We start from the raw sequence: 14,475 nt of genomic DNA on the forward strand, positions 1-14,475 counted from the left end.
TTAACAAAATGTTTATAATATAGCGAAGTTAATTAGCTTATAAATGGGGCCTTGCAAGAACAAACTGTCCCTGTGTCTGTTTTTTTAGTAATACATGTATACCAAGCAGAGGTAAATTTGATATGTGAAGCTTCTTTTATAAATGAACCTAGTCTATAGATGTGTTATTTTATAGAGAGTCTCTATAGACCAATCAGTGTTTCCCATAATGTGTTTCCATGCTCTAATACACATGATTCTACTAATTAGCCAATTAACAAAACATCTGTGGATTGGCGGAAGGGAAGCATCCATGTGTGGCATGCAGGAAGACTCAAGAAAGACCGCCTAGGAGGTTTAGTCTACTGCCACAGAGGAATTAAATTACCATTTATTCACATTTGAGTTCTATAAGTTTATAGGGTTAAATGTGAATACATACATACAGTACAATCTCTGTACTAACTACCTACCTTTGCTTTTAGTTTCATATTCCTACTAGTTACTAAATATTAATTTAAAAAATGGATTTTAATGTTAATATACTGTGAAATGGCTATAGAAATGCATATCGTTTATTTAAATTCTATTCAATCAATGAATTTTTTTATTTATATTTTATTTCATTCAGTGAGAAGAAGCTTGTCTATCTTTATTTGTTTTTAATCCATTATTTATTCAATTTGTCTGAACAATAGCCGTTTTCCCATTTTTTTTCCATTGTAATGTGTGGTGAGTTAAATGCAAGAATTATATCCTAAAACAAACCTCTGTAAAACCAAATCAGGGAGCTGGAACTAGTATCGAAACCAGGAGATATTATGAAACATAGAACACAGAACTCTGGAAACAAGGCTTGGACTTAAAGTATGTAATAGCATAATAAGTCTTTACAATGAGACAGACACAATAAGGTATAGATAGACAAACTAATCAGATCTAAACACAGAACAGGTGAACACAATAGGGCAACAAGCCGAAGACAGGACACAACAAAACTTATATGGTCTTGAAGTCACTTAGTGATCTTGTCGCATAGAGACAGAATACAAGGTGTTCATATGGCTACGTAAACCTGTGGAAGCCCTTCCTGACATCTGACATAAACCTACATAAACGTTTATTAAGGCTTATTCCAATAGGCATCAGCTGTTATTAAGACTGGTCTAAGATTTTGCCACAAGGTATAAATAGACAAAATCAAAACTAAACACAGAAAAGATGAACACGATCAGGTAACAAACCAAGTGACAAGATGGGGTGGAGACAGGATTGGAACAAAAACCAAAACAGACTCAAGCACATGGGAACCACAACACAAAGAGCAAAACTCTGACTGTGATTTCTGCGTCTCCTTAGTGAAAGAAATTCTCAGGGACGTTTATTTAAAAAAAATTTTTTTTTCAACTGTTTTCAAGGATAACTAAAGTCATGACAGGATAGGGCCTTGATGCCTTTGAAAATGCAGTCCTTCAAAATTAATATCATTCATTTTATCACTGTGAGCAATCAGCACTCTGTGTCTCACAACTTCTTTGGCTTGTAGAGTAGTTTTCAAGTATTTTGTTTAATTTTTAACACCTGAGCCCAAAAGCAACAATTTCAGCAAATTATGTCGCACAGAATGGCCTGGATCTATGATCTTCAGTGCAAAAACACCGGTTGTACTGAAGCATAATTAATTTTGGTGATCTACCCTTGTACCTACTTGTCATCATAGCCGAAAAGATACTCTGAGCTGATTATAAAACACTCTTTTACAGAAATAAAACACTTGCTGTTTAGAGTGGAGCTGAACACCGAAAGATAACACTGCTTGCATATTCCTGTTTTGTTTTTTTTATCAAAGCATTATATCACTATAGCTATATAACTATAGATACAGTTTAAACCCATGTCTCTTCTCTTAGCTCTTGTGTGTAAGTGTAGCTGTGGAAAATAAGGTGCGAGTGTGCCATCAATCTGCACCACAGTGCAATCAGCCGATTGCTGGGCTTGAAGCTGTGATCAGCAGAAAAGACTGGAGAGATAGAAATGGGGTAGACATGTGAATTATAACGCTCCTTTTTTCCCTCTCTCGCTAACTTTCAGAGAGATAAAAGGGTAGCACTAATAGGTAATACTGTAGCTCTTTTCAAAACTGCCAGATTCAGATCTATCTTTAAATGCCTTTATTTGATGTAGGACTTGTTTCTACACACACAATCCAAGCTAGTTATGCATTGCAGTTGGGTTTCCTGTTTTTTTTTTTTAATAATTTAAGTAAGATTTGCATATAATAACACAGCTTGCATTGATCAAAGTGCTTTACATTGATAAAAAAAAATAATAAAACTGTGGAATAATGCATAAAACCAAACATCAAATAAATAGGAAAACAATACTTGCAAAAAATGTATCCGACTATGTAACAATCTCGACTCTGAGTAAATACCAGCGTGTATAGGTAAGTTGTAAGTCTAGATTTGAATTCGGAAATGGAAAATTTAGGAAAGTCACTTGTTTTTGATACAGACAGAATTCAACAGAACCCCTTAATGAACCCCAACCCTAAGCCTACACACACAAACATTTATTAAGGTTTATTCCAACAGGCATTATCAGTCCTTCAGAGTAGTTTAATCTTTTTTTTTTTTTTTAATGTGAAGTTGACGTAGCACCTGAGTCAAGTGTCATAGGTGACTTTGATGTGACTTCTGATGTGACTTTGAGTTATGACTTTCCATATAACTGACTTTGCAGCTCAGGGTCACAGTGTTGTTGATGTGACACACTAAAAAGTCAAACTCTTTCTAATTTAGAATCAGCGAAAATATGCATAACCCTGTAATTTTGGTGTTCTACTATTGTTGGAAACATTCATAACACTCATAAGCAGAAGTATACACAAGGTACAATGTCTGACTGAGCTACAATGTCTATTATCATGACACTGTAATGTAACATAATCTTACCTAAACTTTTATTATGGCATCTGCTGTCATTAACACTGGTTTAATCAGTTTTGATGTGTTCATTATAACTGACTTTGTAGCTAAGAGTCACAGTGTTGATAATGTGACATGCCAAACATCAAAATCAAACTTAGCCTTTATAAATGTCTGTGCATTTATATCACTTGTCAGAAAAAGCCTATGTAGGTTTTATGTAGCCCTATGAACACTGCCCTTAAGTAAAGTATTTCCACATACAAAGCAGTGATTATAAGTGTGTCTGTAGTGGAAATGTTGTCAGAAGATAACCATGGGAATGTGCCTTTATAAATGTCTATGTGGGTTTATATCACTTCTCATGAAAGCTACATAGGTTTTGTGTAGCCCTGTGAACACTGCCTTTAAGTAAACTGTTACCAAATACAAAGCAGTGATAAAGTGTCTCTGTAGTGGAAATGTTTTCAGCTGATGCCTGTGGGAACGAGCCTTTATAAATGTCTATATGGGTTTATGTCACTTGTCATGACGGGTTATATAGGTTTCATGTAGGCTTATGAGCATTGCCTTTAAGTAAAGGGTTGCTGAATACAAAGCTTTCTGGGGTGGGAATGTTTGCGGCTGATGACGCAGAAGCTTATTGATGATCTTAACCAACTGTGGGGTTGGTCTTCGCACGCCACAAATACGGCAAATTGGCAAGGCATCGATCTGCGAGATTCTGTAGAATGGCTATTGATCAGGGGTCCCGTCTGGTTTGTGTACGTGTGTCTGCGCGTGTGTGTGTGTGTGTTTGGGCAGTTATGTGTGTTCCAGAGGAATCAATCAGAAAGAATAGTTAGATTTCAACTCATAAATTGCATTGCCTCTCTAGTCTTTATTATTGAGTGTGAGTGATACATGATTTTTTTTTTTTTTTTTTTGCATCACTCATTTAAATCTAGAATTTCTTTCCGAAATATGCAGAACAAAGCATTTTACTAGCCTGGGGATGTGTAAACATAACATGTTTCTTAGAAGATGCCGGTGTAACCTTGATAAGCCCTTGCACTGTGATCCTAATTTTAATTTGGCTTCTGAAAATTTATCATTTGCTGTAATCAGTGAATAAGCACCACATGAGCTGCTGAGATAAAAAAAATATATAATAATAATAACAATAATAATAATAATAAGTTGATATGACTCCATTTGCATGTTGGCTCACGAAAACCTAACACTAAAATCGATTAGCGCTCTTCAGGGCTCTCATTTCTCCACTTTATATGAATAATTCTGTTCAGTGCCCTAAGATCAATGTCCTCATGAGAGCACCATGGCTGGAACCCCGTAAACGATTATTCACAGACACACAGAGGTCCAGCAATCATTTCCTTTTTCTCTTTTATATCTCGTCTTGACCTGATCGATTCATGTCTACGTCTAAAAAAATGTATGAGCCAAAAAAAAAAAAAAAAAAGTTTTTCACACATAGCAGAATCTCTATTATGATGCTGAGGTCAGGGATCGATCACACTTTTTCATTTAAAAGTTCCAAAAAAGTTGAACAAAGTTACTCATCTCTTTTGTCAAAACAGAACAACGCCACAGCTTTTTTTTTTTTTTTTTTTTTTTAAAAAGAGACATTTAAGAATTGTTCAGCAGTGTTCAGGAAATTCTCAAAGTTACATTTCAACAGGAATGAGAATTCACGACAGAGATTGGTAAGTTCACTCCCAAGTCGTTTGTCAATCATAAATGCTTACTGCAGGGGCAGTCGATAAAAATGTCCCATGTGATCGAAAATGGAAGGGTGATGGAAAGACAACAGATTTTAAAAGCCTGTTTTCTGTCACTAGGTTGAGAAACTTCAACAGCATAAGGTGATATATCAAACTGTTCAGAGTGACAGATCTAATATAGGCGTGTTCGTCATCCAAAGCCTTACCACTATGATCAAACTGATGGTTATGGTTTAGAGCACATGTGACAAACAACGTTGAATAGCTTCCGGTAGCAGTTTTTTTCTCCTATAAATATCCTATTCTACTTCCAGAGCCTAGGTTATTAATGTTAATTTGTAGAGTAGATAATAATACAAAATGACTAACCTTAGATGATGTGGCCTTGGGAAGAATTTGACATTGGAGTATAGCACTGATTGATGTAAATGGTCTATTTTATAAAGCAATGCTGGAGAATTTATAAAAGCCCTATGTCGATGCATGTGCGATAATATCCGAGGTTTTATGCAACATCATGTTTACATAGACAACATCCACCCGTTATCATTATGAGTTTACTGACTGAGATACTATTACTGTATTTTTTATCCGTATCTTACAAGTTTATTAACTTATTTAACAAAGTAGAGAAAGTTGTATAAGGGATTCGTGATGCTTCACAAGAGTGTTATAGATGTAAATTTGATTAGCACTTTAGATTGACGGCATTAAATCATTCAACTGGCTGGCATATGGGCTTCCTGAATAAGAAGCTGTATTGGAATGGGGCTCCATAATCATTTTAATACAGATGGACTGAGCATTCAGTCTCAGTCCAGGAGATTAAAAAAAAAAAAAGTCTCCACCTGCCATCTTACCTTTTGTGAGCTGTACTTAAGGTATCTACTTCTCAGCCCCATTTTAGTACAGCGTCTTCTTTCCAAAGCCCATATGCCAGCCAAATGAAAGATTTTAATGCCCTCAAATTACAGTGTTAATCAAATTTACATTTCTAACACTCTTATGAAGCACTATATGTACCTTTTGCAACTTTTAACACGAAATGTATGAAAAAAAAAAAAGTACAGTAACACAATATCTCAGTCAACTCAGTTAACTTAGTTATCTCAGAACTCAGATAACTGATGGCTGTTGTTTTCTCTTCCACGTAAAGATAAAGTTGCATAAAACCTCCAATATCATCATTCACATTTCGAAATAAGCCTTTCATAAATGCTCAAGCATTCCTAAAATATTTATGCAATGCTCATGAATGTGTTATAAATGCACTTTGTAGTTACCTTTCAAGACAACAATCCAAAATAGTTTGGAAAACATGGAAAGAGGATTTTCTTTAGACATTTCTTAAGACATTTTCTATAATTCCTGTATTCAAAATGCCACTATAGCGCATAGAGCATACATAATACCTTATAATGCCTAGCAGAAATCGGTCACTGCTAATAATTAGTTATAGTTACATGCATCAGACTTCATAGTGACATAGGTTTGATAGCATATTATAATATCTGTTTATACCTGTTGGAACTTTGTAAACAATAATGTCGTAATGCATTATGACACAGGCTCTGGCATTATAATTCAGTTATAATAGAACAGTGCCTGTGTTATAGCACATCATAGTGTATAGGTAGTGAATGTATGTACTGTATGTTCCGGCAGTCACTGAATGTTATGTGAATGGTGCTGAAACAACTAGTTGTCTTTAGACTATACGGAAAAGTAGACACACACCGGAAAGCAGCGAGTTTAGGGTTTATTTTTATTGTTACAAAGTGTAGAATCGTGTTATGGAAAACTGATGCCACTTGCTTGCGAGTCAATTAGAGGCTATTAGCTTGAGTGGCCAGTCCAGTGTACAGTCCTTTAGAGAGAAAGTGAGAGTCCGAGAGATCAGCAATCACACAAATTGGAGAAGGCGAGAGATGAGATGAACAGGCACTTTTAATTCAGACACTAATAGACTTCAGTTATTTGAGCCTGAGCTAGAGGTGTGAGTTGCAGTTTCGCAGCAAAAACAATCAAAATAAATAAATAATACTGAAATATTACTTGAAAAAATAGAAAATATATTTATTAGTTTATAGTATTCATTTTGACATTTGAATTTAGTTTTGGTCTTAGTGTTTTAGTGGTTAATAATAACTAATCATTAATAACTTTGATCATGTGGTTATAGTTCATTTCAGTCTGGATTAAAAATGACAGAGATTTTCGCCAGCAAAAACGGAATAGTTGCAGTACATGGAAGAAGAAAAACAACACGCAGATAGGTTCATTTTTAGGTTTTCAATGAGCAAAGTCATTTTCCATGTTTTGGGTTTTAAACACTGCAAATAAGCATAAAACCTTTTAGTGCAAATCATAGCAGACATTATATGGCTAATGTACTGTTACCAAACATTTAGAGATACAGATTCCTGAAATGAAGACGCTTTCATGTTAGCAAGAAACAAAAATCAGATCAGGAGTTGGGTGCTGAGTCTAGCACATGGAAGGTGACTGAAATAGGAACCAAGAATTAGATTAAAGTTACATAAAGTCCAAGGAGGAGATTGTGGAGGTTTTTTGTTTGTTTGTTTGTTTGTTTTTAATTAAATGATATTTCTCCATCTGTCCTTTATATTTTCAGCTTTAATTCAAGGGGTTTAACAAAAAAAAAATATTGCATCAATCGTTTAGCAATCACAGCCATTTATTTACATAGACCTGGAAGACCACGGAAGACATCTAAAATGGATGATCACAGACTTCTTTACTTGGTAAAGAAAAAACCCCTTCACAACATCTAGTCAAGTCAAGAACACTCTCAAGGAGGTAGGCATATCATTGTCAAAGTTTACAATCAAGAGATGCCTTCATGAATGTAAATACAGATGGTTTACCTCAAGATGCAACTGGTAACACTCAAGAACAGAAAGGCCAGATTAGACTTGCTAAAAAAAAATCCTCTAAAAAAAAAAGCCTGACCAGTTCTGATGCAAGATTAACTTGTACCAGAATGATGGGAAGAGAAGAGTATGGAGAAGGAAAGGAAGGGCTCATGATCCAAAGCATACGACATCATCTGTCAAACATGGTGGAGGCAGTGTTATGGCATGGGCATGTATGGCTGCTAATGGAACTGGGTCACTGGTGTTTATTGATGATGTGACTGCTGATAGAAGTAGCTGGATGAATGGCGAAGTGTATAGAGCTATACATTCTGCTCAGATTCAGTCAAATGCTGCAAAACTGATAGGACAGAGCTTCACAGTACAGCTGGATAATGACCCAAAACATTCCGCAAAAGCAACCCAAGAGCTTGGAAATGGAATGTTCTTAAATGGACGAGTCAGTCACCTGACCTCAACCCAATAGAGCATGCTTTTCACTTACTGACAAAACTGAAGGCAGAAAGACCCACAACTGAAGAAAGCAGCAACTGAAAAGAAAGCAGCAACTGAAGGTTGCTGCAGTAAAGGCCTGGCAAAGCATCTCAAGGGACAAAACTCAGCATTTGGTGATCTTCATGGGTTCCAGACTTGAGGCAGTCATTGACTGCAAAAGATTTCCGTCCAAGTATTAAAAATAATCCTAATATGATTGTTAGTTTGTTCAAATTCTTGTTTGTACAATGCCCTTTTGAGCCTGTGAAAATGGAGGGAATCACTTCCTGAAAAATCACTTCCTGTCCGAATACTTATAGACCTGAGATATGTTTTATATATATAAAACATAACTTGATGGGGGACACTGTATCTCTCTGTACTTGTACAATGACAGTAGAGATATTCGTATTTGTCGGTTTAGACATCTAGTCACAGTCATCACACCTCATGAACCTTAGCTTCTTTTTGCCACTGTAGTCTTATTGAACCCAACCCTGTCACTGTTCATTAGAGCATAATGATCTTTTTTTTTTTTTTTTAAACAGCAGGTCTTCCTCTTTCACTCAATCTATAAGACAGCATGCTGCTGTTTGAACAGTTTGGATCAGTTTGGAAGTTTTTTTTTCCCTTCAAACCTCCACATATAACATCCTTGCACTCATCAAAATTATAAAACCCATGGCTGTTCCAATTCCATTCGCTAGTAAGGCTTCTCACTTTTTCCCAATAGTTATTTTTATTTTCACTTCTTATGTGTGACGAATATATTTTTCCAGTTGCCCTTGAAGCTGTTATTTTGAATTTTCAGTAACACTTTACCCAAAATCAGTGTTCACAGGGCTATGACTGCTATATATGCCCTTTATAATGACTAATTTGAACCCCAACATTTACAAAGCTTTATAAACACTTTCTATGTAGGCCATATGTGTAATAACCTGATTACATTCATAACATGTTATAATGCATACATAACTCATTACACACATTGTTACAGATATTTATGAAAAGGCTTTACAGTTTGTAGCATTGTTTATAATGCACTTATAAACTGTTAAAGGAATATTTTATAAGTAGTGCTTATAGAACATTACATAACTATAATATCTTCCTGTCATGCACTATGCAAAAGTAATATAATGTGTTATGAATGTGTTATTCTTACTTTACCATGTCAATAATCATTCCCTTTCTCTCTGTGTCTTCCTTTAGGAGAGCTGTATATAGGTGGTGTCGGGAAGACGATGTATAACAGTCTGCCCAAGCTGATTGCGTCCCGGGATGGCTACCAGGGCTGCCTGGCGTCCGTGGACCTGAACGGGAGGCTCCCAGACCTGATTGCAGACGCCCTCCACAGGGTGGGCCAGGTGGACCGAGGATGCGACGGTCAGTGACCTCTATAATCTCTTGTAATTCACATATGGACAGGGTTGTTCTTGTTAAGCACGCAGACATTTGGATATAACATCAGAGTTGGACAAATTATAAATTCACTAGCTAGCCCTCCCGGCAAGTCAAAGCCCGATCCAATGTTGTGTGTGCCTGGAAGTCCAATTAACGAGACTAAAAAGCTGAGATGAGCTTAAAACAAGACTTAAAACTGTGAGGAGCCAATCATTTGCAGTGATACAGACTGTTGACCTTTGGGTATTGCATTTCATTACACCCCTAATCCACAGCGTCCTGGACCTGTTTCTCCTTCAAGCAACTGTGAATAAAAAAATTGATAGACTGAACATATCAATCTGCTTGTTTTGGGTGTCCAGGGTAGCGCTTTTTCCACCCCTGAACATCGTAATATAGTGGACAGGCTCATTCATGTCTTCCTGTGGCATAATACACATGCACTAATTTTATCATGTTCCACATTTGCTGACCTTGTTAGTTCATTTTCCAGCAACTGCAGCAAAGCAAAGTAAAACTTTATACATATACAGAGCTTGTTATATGACCTGGTATTTGTTTGTCCTCAAAGACACTTGTGTCAGCAAAAACCACCAAACTACACAAAAACGGCCCATGTGCACTTAAAAAAAAAACCTTTACAGGCACACAATAACTGTAAAAGGGCAAGCATTATTTTCTAACCGTAATGGTAACAGCTCATCTAGAATGCCCTTACCTCAGCTAAAAGTCATCACCCTGAACCAATGTTTGCCCCAATCCCGTGGCGTTTGATAATGGACCCAGCCAGCAATATTCTAGACAAACATATCAGCTTTGTGCTCAGACTTCATTTGTAACTGTAAGCTCAGCCTAGGCTGGATTTTTTTAAAATTTATTTATTTATTTTATTTATTTTTAAAGCACAGGAGCTCTAATCTGCTGTGCTGTACTATGATTTCCCCACGGAACCATAGATCGCATTTTGGCTTTACCTCTGTCTACCTCTATCAAAACAACCTGATTACCTTACACATCTTCCCAAAAGCAAGCGTGTAATTTCTGTTTCAGAGAGTATTAAAAGCAGATTGAGTGCTTAAGCTTCATTCATGCAGCTTTTTAAAATGGAAAACGTTATTGGATTTTATATTGCTTATTTGTTTTGACAGTTATCGGGCTCTTGTCTAAAAGTTTAACAGATGTCTTACAATTATACTGTTGGACTTTATTACCTGCATCTGGTGGTTAAATGCCTTATTTGCCTAGACATTAAACAGCATCTAGATGATCTAAAATCTGCAAAGCATAATTGTTATGCACTCACAAGATAAATCCTGCAGTGCTTTGTCTCAACGAAAACATCAATGGTACTAGAGAGAGAGGATGAAGAGAGAAAACAGAAATACAGAAGAAAAAAAAAATCAGGATGCAACAGATGTTATCAGCCTTCGATTGCAGACCGAGGTGTTACAGAATGTGTAAGATAAGATGCAGCTAGGATACTGCTTCTCTCTCTCTCGTGCTGCATCTTTAGATAGCACCAAGGCTTATAAAGCCTACATAAGGCCTTTCTGACAGCTGGCATATACCTACATAAATATTTTTAAAAAGGCTGATCTAATAAAGATAAAGATGTCATGTCTGGTAACAAAATTGATCAAACATCTGATGTTTTGTTGATATAAGGTTGTGTACTGTATTTAGTGTTATGACACTTTCAAAGCTACATTAGAATGTCATAACAACATGACGTTGTAGCTCATTGTACTTCTTGCATGTCATTGTCACATAATAGTGATGATGTGATATGTCAAATATAAATCTCAAACACGCTGCTTTAGGGTCAGAGAAAATATAAACATAACTTTCATTATGGGGTTATAACAATGGCATATGGTTTTCGTAAAAGCGCTATACATAGTAAAATGGGTCAGAGAAAATATGCGTAGCCATGTCAAGACAGTGTCCTGAATTTTTATTCATAAAAAATTCTTAGAAATAGCTAAATAAAGTATGTATAGTATTCATAACAACCTTATAAGCATATATATATGACATGTCAAAGTTACCACCAAGTGTCAAGTTCAGGATATTTTGCAGTTTCAGCTATGTCATTTTTTCCAAAGTATAAGCTATGCTGCCATTATGTAGCTCTGACATACCAGAAGTACACTGAGTTATAAAGTCAGTTGTCATAAGACTCAGTTGTCATTTCACCCCAGACAGTGTCAAGAAACAACATACCTGACTCAGGTGTTGTGTCAACGTGACATTCAAATTGATCAAAGCAGCCTTTATGACAGCTGACATCTGTTGGAATTAGAATTTATAAATGTAGATTTATGTCAGTTGTTATTAAGGGCTTATGTAGGTGTCATGTAGTGAAAATTAGTGAGAAGTGTTACCAATTGCAATAACTTCACTTTATGTCACTTCGCTCGACATCAACATTGACAAAATAATATTTATGATGACTGAAACTGTTGGAATAAGTGGTTATAAATGTACCTTTATGTCAGTTGTCATGTAGGGCTTATGTAGGTGTTCTGAAGTGACAATTAGTGACAAGTTTTACCAGTTGCCATAAATTAACTTTGTCACTTCACTCGACATCAACATTGACAAAATAATCTTTAACGACTGAAAGCTGCTCAAATAAGTGGTTATAAATGTATGTTTACGCCAGGTGTCATAAAGCACTTATGTAGGTGTTCTTTAGTGACAGTGACAAGTTTTTCCAATTGCATTAACTTTCTCACTTGGACGTCAAAATTGACAAAATAGTCTTTATGATGGCTGACAGCTTTTGGAATAACTCTCTATAAACATTTATGAAGGTTTATGTTCGTTATCACGAAAGGCTTATGCACAGTAAGAATCATTTAGCCCTGTAAGACTAACTCATAGGTAAAGTGTCTTTATGTTATTTTTCCAGACCGTTAAGGCTCTAAAAGCAAATGTGGTCATAACACACACCCCAAACAGACTTTGAATGTCATAGAGCTGTAATTATGCTTAAATCAACCTTCTGATAGTCCAGAAACAACAGTGTGTTTAACGGATGCTCCACAGAGTCTTCTGATAATTAGCGTATGATTGATGGGCTCTTCAGGCTTGTAGAATATTTTACTGATCAAATTAAATATCTCATTTGAGCACCCATCCCATTACAGGGCAAAAATAAAACGTTTGGGTGTAGATAAATGACTTTTTCATGAAGTGAGTCAGTCTCTTCTTAGCTTTACCAGTAGGCTTCAGGCAATGACATTTCCTGCTTTAATTTAAATAAATTAATGCATCCTGAAGTGTTTAAATCTGCTGCAATATTTACTATATGATTTGCTGTACAGTATATTTACATTCACACTTAGTTACATTTAATTAAGATATACATTAGTTAGATGACGTTACTCTATATTCATTTCCACTGGGATAAAAGTATGCGCATGAAGCATAATTACACATCTTAACCCCTTCACCAGCAACAGGTTGTTTTTTTTTTTTAAACCACAGTGCTGCTGAATTCTCCATTCTGATTGGTCAGAAGGTGTTGATTAGTTTTCTATAACAGCAGCTCTGCAAGCCAAATCAAGTTTGTATTAATGTGCTAGTTCTAATAATCATTCTGTTGTGATTATTAGACTTACACACAGACTGGGTAAAACCATAATCTGAGTTTTTTATTTTATTATTATTTTTTTTTTGTCTTTGAGAAAAAAAAAGAGAGGCTGGTAAGGGAACATCTGTTATAATGTGTTAGTAGGAACCAACTTGCTTTGTGGATGTTCCACAACACGAAATGTAATGAAATGTTATAAACCTCGTTATAGTGTTTTGATATTGACATTGATAATGCATAACAATTTATAAATGCATTATATACCTGGCTATAAACTGTTATACCTTTCAAGTAATAAGTAATTATAAAAGTGTGTATAATGACATACGAATGACAGGTGACGTCTGGTGGAATAAGCAGGTATGATGTTTATGAAGATTTATGAATGTTTTCAAGTTAACAACTAGAACAAGCTTTTGTAATGTTATATAGCTTTCTTTTAACTTTATATCAAGCCTCATGAAGGGCTTATGTATGTGTTATGTAGCCTTTTGAATGCATCCCTTCAGTAATGTTTTACCCAAAAATCTGTCACTTTAGTGAAATATTATGTCAAATTGACAGAGGCGTTCTTTATGTCAGCAGATGTGTCTTGGAATAAGCTTGTATGAATGTTTATGCACATGTTGGTTGATTGCTAACATACTAACGTGTGCGTTTGTGTGTCAAGGACCCAGTACCACCTGCACGGAGGACTCCTGCCATAATCAGGGGGTGTGTCTGCAGCAGTGGGAGGGCTTCTCATGCGACTGTAGCATGACGTCCTATGGAGGCTCGTACTGCAGCGATCGTGAGTTTTCCATTTCCTTTCTCTGCTCTGCTGGTCAGCTACTGGCGTTTGGTCACTTTGGTTATGGAGTCAGTATAGATTTCTGGAGTTTTCAGTAGGGTTTTTGCGTTTAGGTTTTGTTGGCTGCCATTGCCATATGGATGTCAGGATTCGTCTACGTCATTGTCACGTCGCCCCTTCTTTTGTAGTCAGACTTAGAAGATAAAAGAAAAGAAAAAACTAGCATCAGTGGATTTTCTGTTCCAGGCAGCCATATTGAAGTGGTACTTTTTTCAGCTCAGAAATATGTTCACATGTTTACAAATTCCAATAGATCTACATCACATCTGATGTGATTATTAAAGGATGCTACACTGGGCTTTCATGAGCACTCCGGCCTCTGCCAGGCTCCATTCTGTGCGAAGACACATATGGGCGTCACTCTGGCGAGGTCGGATCTAAAACCCACAGGAGGGTGAGAGTGCAGGAAAAAGGAGTAAAAGACAGATGAAAGGTTTGTAGGAAGAGATATAAGGCTGTGTTTGAAGTGCTCGGTGCTACCTGGGCTTAGGTAATCAGTAATGGTGAACTGATTTGAACTCGCCTTGTGCAAGCTACCTGCTGTGCTGCTCTGAAAAGTCCTTAAAAAGAGTTTAGAGGAAAGTCAACATAAGACTTTCGCCTCACTTCGGCTTGATAA

General features: G+C 36.3%; 1 protein-coding gene across 13 annotated transcripts in view; it reads left to right on the forward strand.

Annotated features, from left to right (window-relative positions):
* nrxn2b (neurexin 2b) overlaps positions 1–14,475 on the forward strand; it is a 591,140-nt gene that overhangs the window by 349,116 nt on the left and 227,549 nt on the right. For all 13 annotated transcript variants that reach the window (XM_026945170.3, XM_053230796.1, XM_053230792.1 and 10 more), the window contains 2 exons: positions 9,217–9,390; positions 13,677–13,796. In XM_026945170.3, coding sequence (XP_026800971.2) covers positions 9,217–9,390; positions 13,677–13,796 — 294 coding nt within the window. The remainder of the gene's footprint in view (positions 1–9,216; positions 9,391–13,676; positions 13,797–14,475) is intronic.

The sequence above is a fragment of the Pangasianodon hypophthalmus genome, chromosome 28, assembly GCF_027358585.1.
Source record: "Pangasianodon hypophthalmus isolate fPanHyp1 chromosome 28, fPanHyp1.pri, whole genome shotgun sequence".
Taxonomy (NCBI): Eukaryota; Metazoa; Chordata; class Actinopteri; order Siluriformes; family Pangasiidae; genus Pangasianodon; species Pangasianodon hypophthalmus.